The 8153-nt window shown below is 32.9% G+C and overlaps 1 protein-coding gene across 1 annotated transcript; it reads right to left on the bottom strand.

The window, feature by feature from the left end:
* Positions 1-5712: 5712 nt before the first annotated feature.
* LOC21401921 (cytochrome P450 71A1) lies at positions 5713-7497 on the bottom strand. Its single transcript, XM_024169830.1, has 2 exons — positions 6552-7497; positions 5713-6473 (listed from the first exon to the last, which is right to left on the bottom strand). The coding sequence occupies exons 1-2, from the start codon at positions 7494-7496 to the stop codon at positions 5853-5855; spliced, it is 1566 nt and encodes a 521-aa protein (XP_024025598.1). The 5' UTR covers position 7497; the 3' UTR covers positions 5713-5852.
* Between the last annotated feature and the right edge of the window lie 656 nt (positions 7498-8153).

The raw sequence follows: 8153 nt of genomic DNA, 5'->3' as shown, positions 1-8153 counted from the left end.
ACAAGGATGCAAGGACAATAAGAAGCTGTTTGTTTCCTATATTTATCTCTGATTATGAATCATGATTCATGGTTCTCTATAATATTTTTCTCTCACAAAAAAACACACGTAAAATGAAAATAGTTCTGAATCATAATTCTGAATACACGAATCAAACGTCCACTAATAATCGAGAGGTTAATTAGGGTGTAACTCGTTGAAGCAATAAGGAAAGAAAGCAGTAGCATCAACTATTGAGTATCAGTGACTCTTTAGAATAAGAAACACGTTATTAACTTATACATTAATAATAATAATAATAATAATAAAAAGAGAAATTAAGAGATATGAAGATTTAACGTGTTTCGACAACATTATTAAAATATGAAAAAGAAAAAAAATAAAAGAATGCAAGAATTTACGTGATTCATTAATGCTTGCCTAAAATTGCGAACTAAGAAAATATAAAACTCACTAGTAAAAAACATACTTCATATAAACATTAGTTATATTAACAAAATCGATAGACTCCCAAATTTTGGCCACGTAACTTTTTGACCGCGTAATTTTAATCAAACGGCTCTTAAAACTTACACCACCGGCGGAGTATTTCAACCTACCCCACCTTAAAGAATGTCTACAAATAAAGATAGCAATAAATAAAACAATAACTTTCTCTAAAACAAATTTGAGTCTTGTTTAACGAGTCAACGAATGGCAGCACATCTATCTACATACTAAAAAGAGTGGATGATCATGGCACATTCTCCAATTTTTTTCTCCAACCATTTTGTGTACTTGACTTATTAGCTTGCTTTCAAGCATTTTTTTTTCTTTATTTTTTGTTAATTGTACTTAAAAGTTTTTCCCCTTATGTTTTTTTATTGTATTTTAAATGCCTTTTTATCAAAACTTATGTGAATGAGGGCACATTCTCTAATTTTTTACTCCAACCTCCTTGTGTGCTTTATCTATTAGCTTGTTTGCTTTCAAGCTTTTTTTCTTTATTTTTTGTGTTTTTAATTGGTATGTTTTTTCTCTTTATGTATTTTTAATTGTATTCGTTTTTTGTCGATAGATTATATAGAAGTGTGGATGAATGTGGCACTTTTTATTCAACTTTTTGCCTTCATACTTTGAAAATTTTATCAACATTTTGCTTCATGTTTTTACTTTAGCACTTGCTTGTTCTTTTTCTTTCCTTCTTTTCTAAATCTTGTATTTTTAATTGTTTCCCATTAAAGTATTTTTCTCTTTAAAAGCCTCATTTAGCATTTTTTTTATTTTCATGAATATTTTAACTTGTAAATGTCTATACTTTTTACAATACATTTATACTATTTATAATAGAGAAAATGTATCTATTTTTTCAAAAAAATTTTCAATTATGATTATGCATAATATGAAATTGTTGATTTTAAAATTTAAAACTTCTTAATAAGTTTACATTGCTATTCTAAAAAAAATTTTGATACCATTTTTTTGGTTGGAAAAATAATTATCAATTGACTATATTTATTCCAAAAGAAAAGGAAAAAAAGAAAACATTGTTAACATATCGTGTTAAAGTTCAACTTAAATTATTAACATGATTATCTAATATTGTCATAGAGAGATTAAATTTTTTTTTAAACAAACATCTAATTTCTATGGAAACATTACTTATCAAACATAATAATAATTTTATAAAACACGTGCAAATTGCAAAATATATATCTACACAATCTCGCGCGTAAACACACACTGTCTGAACTAAGACATATATATATATATATATATATATTACGCCCTTGTTGTAGTGGACGTTCATCACTTTTGTCTTTACTTTCTTGGCAAAGTAGCTGTCTATGTAGCACTTCGTATATCGAGTCTTTAAAAAAATGAAAAAATCAAACAAAATCAAATATATTACACTTTTTATCTTTTATATATTCATGTCATCACGGTCGACTTATATATATATATATATATATATATATATATATTACGCCCTTGTTGTAGTGGACGTTCATCACTGTTGTCTTTACTTTCTTGGCAAAGTAGATGTGTATGTAGCAATTCGTATATCGTGTCTTTAAAAAAAATGAAAAAATCAAACAAAATCAAATATATTACATTTTTTATCTTTTATATATCCATGTCATCACGGTCGACTTATCAAGTGTTTTACCTACCAGGGTTTTGATTTTTTTTTTTTATGGAAATTGTTTTAGTTGTTTTCACATTTTTAATGGTCAGATGCTTGTCGGAACTTAATATTTGTTATTTAATCACGTGCTTGTAGTAACATTAATTGTTGTCAATTATTGTGTCTAATATTGTTACTTAATTACATGCTTTTATGGATTAAAAATCAACTATATGACATTTTTATCCATGCCAGTCGACACTTTAGGTCTTTTAACTACTACCGTGGTTTTAGTTTTTGATTTTTTATGGAAATTGTTTTAGGTGTTTTCACATTTTTAATTATCAGATGCTTGCTGGGATTGAATATTTGTTATTTAATCACGCCCTTGATAGGAACATTAGTTATTGTCAATTATTTTGTCTGATATTTTCTACTTAATTGTTAATTATTTTGATACCCTCTATTCTTATAGCCGGTGCTAGCTATCGGTTAAAACTCCTCTATCTAAAAGGAGAAAAGCTTTTAACATAAACATTGTTTTAGTTTGTTCGTTCTCACAAAAGGTCAAAATTATAATAATAATGCAAATCCCAACCATATATATAACTTATTTGTGGACTATAATATGCTGCGCCAGATTATGAAAACTCAAATACACCTGGAGTTAGTGACTTGCGTAATTATTTATTAATGAAGTACACGTATAAATAAGAAATTAAGTTTACACGCACGTGACGTACATTTGATAAACAATAAGGTTCATATAAAGCGTTTTTTTTTTATAAGTTCTTTGTGGGGACCTATCATTTGTTAATGTTTCCTCTTTTGTCGTAGTTCATCACTTTTGTCTCTACTTCCCTGGGAACAAAAGCAATATTATTTCTGTTATTTACAAAGAAAAATAAGCGCGAATAAATAAATAAATAATAAAAACTGTAGCATCATCGATGATTGGTTGTTTCTTTTTTTTTTTTTTCCCTTTTGTATGGAAATGGTTTTAGTTTTTTTAAGTTTTTTATTTAATAGTTAGATGCCTGATCTTGGAATTAAATATTAATTTGTTGTCTAATCACGTGCTCATAATAACATTAATTATAGTCGATTATTGTGTCTAATAGTTTTGACTAAATTATTAATTATAATCGCTTGCTTTTGTTGATTATAAGAACTTTCTATGATTCTTTATTTTTAATAAATTTTTAATTATTCAAAAAAATTGTGATCACATTATAATTGGTAGAAATAAAAATAACTTAGGTCCCATAGGTAACATTTTCATTTTCATAACTTTTTAAAACAAAAATAAAAGCTTTCTTTTGTATTTGTTTTTCATTTTCTTATAAAAAATGTTTCATTTTCTAATTTCTAAAAACAGGTTTGGTAGCTACAATTTTGTTTTTACACATTTTATTAAACAAAAAAAAAAAGGAAAGCATATTGCGGATGGAGGGCTAATCCAAGTGTTGGGTCGGACTGACAAGCCAAGACTACTATCTAGGTCAACAAGCTAGGTTCAATGTTGGGAGTCGGGTAGGGATTGTGCAAAGGTCTGGCAAACGGGTTTGGACTACCAACGGGATGAGATGGCGCTGAGGTCAAGACAGAACCACTATTGAGTGAGGTTGATGGGCTGAGACCGGCATGGCGCTTAATGGCGACTAGATAAGACCATCGACTCATTGACCGAACCCTGACACTCACTACAACAAAAAGGGTTATTAGCAATGATTAGTCTGATACCCTAATTGCCTTAACCGCGACTCGAGTTCCAGATTGTTGCCCCTACCATTAAGTTGATCCTAGTCTATTGCACAGACCTTGGTGTTGGTCCCGGCCAATCTAACATACCACGACACCAGTCGATTGCCCCCCAGCTCCCCAAACTATACTCCAAGTCTATAGCTCACCTTTTGTTCAATTAACGTGCTCCAAGCTCACCTTCGGTCCAACTAAGATACTCTAAGAACAATTTACATCAGCTCCTCCTCGAATTGACTTTGGATACGTTGAGAGCTATTTTCATTAAGCTCTTATCCTTTTCTAAAGCTCTAAAAATTGAGTATCTTAAGTTTGATCTCTTTAAATAATCAAAGTCAATGCATATGAGAAGGTTCTAGTGAAAAATTGAAATTTTGGTGCAAATTATGTTCATTTTGAACTCAACTTGAATTTCAATTGTCAACTACCATATTTCAATTCTCAGCTTGAATTTCATTAAGCCCTTATCCTTTTCTAAAGCTCTAAAAATTGAGTATCTTAAGTTTGATCTCTTTAAATAAGCAAAGTCAATGCATCTGAGTAGGTTCTAGCGAAAAATTGAAATTTTGCTGCAAATTTTGTTCATTTTGAACTCAGCTTGAATTTCAATTGTCAACTACCATAATCTTTTCTGTTGAGTCGTGTGAGTCGTTTTGGCTCTCTTTTTATGTTTTGGGCTTTGGTTGGCTTAGTTGGGCTTCATGTTTGGATTGTTTATTTTGAAAGTGTCAAGAAAAGTCGTACAACTGTTGTTTGAGTCGTTTTGTTCCTTAAGTAATGCTGTACATTTTGACAAAATCTTGAGTTAGTCTTTCGAATTCGTTGAGTTCGTTCGAATAGAAGAAGATCAGCTTTTGGGTTTGTTCAAATAGAAGAAATCAGCTTCACAGTTTTGAATTAAGATAAGCCTCTGAGGATTTCGTGGAAAAGATCAAGATTGTGTTGGTTTTTTGATTTAAACCAGGATTTGAAATTGAAACAAATATCTGTTAAAGATTTTGTTTTAGTTTGAATAAATGGTTTATTCAAAACCGTATTTCATGATGAATTCGTTTTGAAGATCAAGATATCATCTAAAAAGAAATTTGAGTGCTGAGAATCTGGGTCAAGGAAACTAAAACTGGAATATGCAAAGCAGATTACGTGTTTTGAATTTTAAACTGATAACTGTCTTATCTGTAACTACAGATTCTAAGACAGATTCTGATTTTGAATTAGATCAGTTTATAAAAGGTTGCTGCACGAGGAATCAGATGATGGACTGCAATTCTGATAAAGTACGGAGTGCACAAGTTGAAGAGATATAGCCTTCATCGATTTTGGTATTTGAGAGAAGATTTTGTGAGCTTTCGGGAGAAGGCATTTGAAGACGAGTGGTGCTCGCCAAGCTAGCCACTTAGGGTGTTAGACACAGCGGCGTCGATAGTCAAGAGGGAGTCTTGGGTTGGTTAAGTCCGATTGGTGTCTGTAACTTTCTACCTATTAGTAGATTGCTTGATGTCTGGGCGTGGCCCCGTGGATGTAGGTTGGTTTGACTGAACTACATTTAATTGTTATGTGGTATTTACTCTGCTTTTGTGTTTTGCTTTGGTAATCCTCAATCAATTTTATAAGAAAACACGGTAAAAGCACATAACCGGTTCTAACAATGATGGATGGTTTGAACTGTGTGAAACTCTCCTCCACGTTGACAGACCACCTTATCTTGTAATTCAAACAGATTCAAATAGGCAAAATGTTACTCGTAACTATAAAACAAAACATTATTAGTTGCAAATATGAAATTTGATCTGCAAGATCTTCAATTTTATTATATACTTGAACATTAGAGGACAAAGGCCCTTATCATATAAAACGTACAACACACTGTATATACATTCATATTTAACAGAGTTAAAAACAAAAACAAAACAAAAAAAGAGGAAGGAAAGGAAAGAAAGAAAAGAAACATGAAGAGGAGAACCATGGATCCAACATAGATGGATCAAGGGTAGTAAGGTACAGGAACAAGATGAAGAGGAATTTTCTTCTGAACAGTGAGCCCATAAACTTCACTCATATCCAATTCGTTCGGCAGTATTGCCCCGCCAACATCAGGACACTTCCAATCAAACCAATACAATAGGTTGGCCATCACATACTCGACACTAAAAACCCCAAAAGTCAAGCCAGGGCACCCTCTTCTGCCCGAACCAAACGGAAGAAATTGGAAGTCCTGCCCTTTAAAATCAACATCACTATCTTGGAATCTCTCTGGAAGGAATTCCTCTGGCTTGTCCCAAACATTTGGGTCCCTTTGAATTGCCCATGAATTGATGAACACTCTTGTTTTGTCAGGAATATGAAAGCCTCTAAGCTCAATGGCTGCCATTGTTTCTCGAGGAAGTAGCAAAGGAGCAGGAGGATGTAGTCTAAGAGTCTCTTTGACGACACATTTCAAGTAATCCATTTGATGGACGTCATTCATATCGATCTTTGACCTATTGTCAACCACTCTCCTCACCTCTTCTTGGGCTTTCTTCATCACCTTTGGATGTCTCAGTAGCTCCGCCATTAGCCATTCTAACAATGTCGAAGTTGTATCACTTCCACCGATGAACATGTCCTGAAATTTTTTTGCACATGGTTAAAAGCATTGCTTTGATATTTTATGGGACTGAGAAATTAAGGGGGAGAGAAATACCACTAGGATTGCTTTAATGTTGTCTTGAGTGAGCTCAAATTCAAGCATGCCATGCTTTTGGAGTTTAAGAAAAATATCCACAAAGTCTTTCGTATTAGACCCGCCAATATCTTCACCACCCTCTAGTACTGCGTTGTGTTCTTCAACCACTTGATCAAGAAAGGTGTCCAATTCTGAAAAAATGAATTTCATTCGTCCTATTACGCCTATGAGATTGTCAACCCATCTCAAAGAAGGGAAGAAATCTCCCACGCTAAAGGTCGTCATACTGACCATCAACTTTCTGCCCAGCTCTCCAAACTTGCTGGGCCCGTCTTCGTCTTCAAAATCCCTCCCAAGAACACATCTAGACATTATATTGTTAGATGCTGCAATCAACATCTCACTTAGATTTACAGAAGAATCCTTGCTAGATTGGCTAGCTCGACGTATCCTTTCGATCAAGGCAACGGTGACTTCTTCCTTCACGAACTGAAATTGTTGAACTCTTCTGAAGCTCAAAAGTTCAAGAACACAGATTTTTCGAGTTTGTCTCCAATATTCACCATAAGGGGCAAACCCCACGTCATGGCTTCCATAAAGTATGATATCAGCAGCAGTGGTTTTCGGCCTGTTAGAGAAAGTGATATCATGGTTTTTGATGATTTCTTTCATCATATCAGCTGATGAAACAACAAGAGTTGGAACTTGGCCCAATTTTAAGAGCATTAGAGGGCCATATTTTTTGGAGAGTTCTCGGAAAGAGCGGTGTGGATGCGTGCCTAGTTGGTGAAGGTTTCCAATTAGTGGTAACCTTGGTGGTGACGGTGGTAAATTTAGTTTAGAACGAGACCTACTAAGAATGAACAAGAGAAGCAAAGATAGGAGGAAAAGAAAGACAAGAAAGGTATCGAACTCTAGCTCTTCTGACAAATGCTTCAAAAGAGGTGAAACAGGCATTTCCATTTTGTTTTCCGTGCAGAAGATGAGTCTGATCAGTCCGCTCTTCTTATAACTAGAAGCGTACTGTTCTTTGTCTTTTAGCATAAGAAAATCTTTTAACCCCAACATTAATTGGGTACTCAGAAACGGTCAAATATAAATAATTTAAATCCTAATTAGTGTTCATATCTATCAATTTATTAAATTAAGAAATATAATAAGTTGTGCAAGACTATCAAAAGTCTTACAGGCATACAGTTGCTGACGTGCCTAGCTAATTTTTTTACTAATGGAGTACACATATTAATGTAAGAAATGTACTACACGATAAGTATATGACTCATTTAGAAAATGATAGGGAGTAACGTAAGTGTTTTTTAGGCCATGTTCTTTTACCTAACTCAAATCACAATACAAACTTTTTATTACAATTTTTTTTTATAAAAATTTAAATTTAATTTTTTTACTACAATATTTTTTCTAACATACTAAACTCAAATCAAAACTCAAGCTTAAAAAAGAACGTACCCTTAAGTTCTCTGTGGGGTCTTCGTAGGGGATCATTTTCTAAGTAGTATTATTATTATTTTTTTACTACCCCTTTTTATCTAGTGAATCGTCACTTTTGTCTTTTACTCATTGGTTACATATGGGCATGTTGGCGAATCGATCGGGTCGGAT

The sequence above is a fragment of the Morus notabilis genome, unplaced genomic scaffold (assembly GCF_000414095.1).
Source record: "Morus notabilis unplaced genomic scaffold, ASM41409v2 Scaffold333, whole genome shotgun sequence".
NCBI classification, from domain to species: Eukaryota; Viridiplantae; Streptophyta; class Magnoliopsida; order Rosales; family Moraceae; genus Morus; species Morus notabilis.
Note: the sequence above shows the minus strand (reverse complement) of the source record. Positions and strands in the feature narration are given on the sequence as shown.

Excerpts from the sequence above, each read along its gene's own strand:
- LOC21401921 (XM_024169830.1), bottom strand. The coding sequence starts at position 7,496 with ATGGAAATGCCTGTTTCACCTCTTTTGAAGCATTTGTCAGAAGAGCTA. Across the intron at positions 6,474-6,551 it reads ACATTAAAGCAATCCTAGTG|GACATGTTCATCGGTGGAAG; the intron begins GTATTTCTCTCC and ends AAAAAATTTCAG.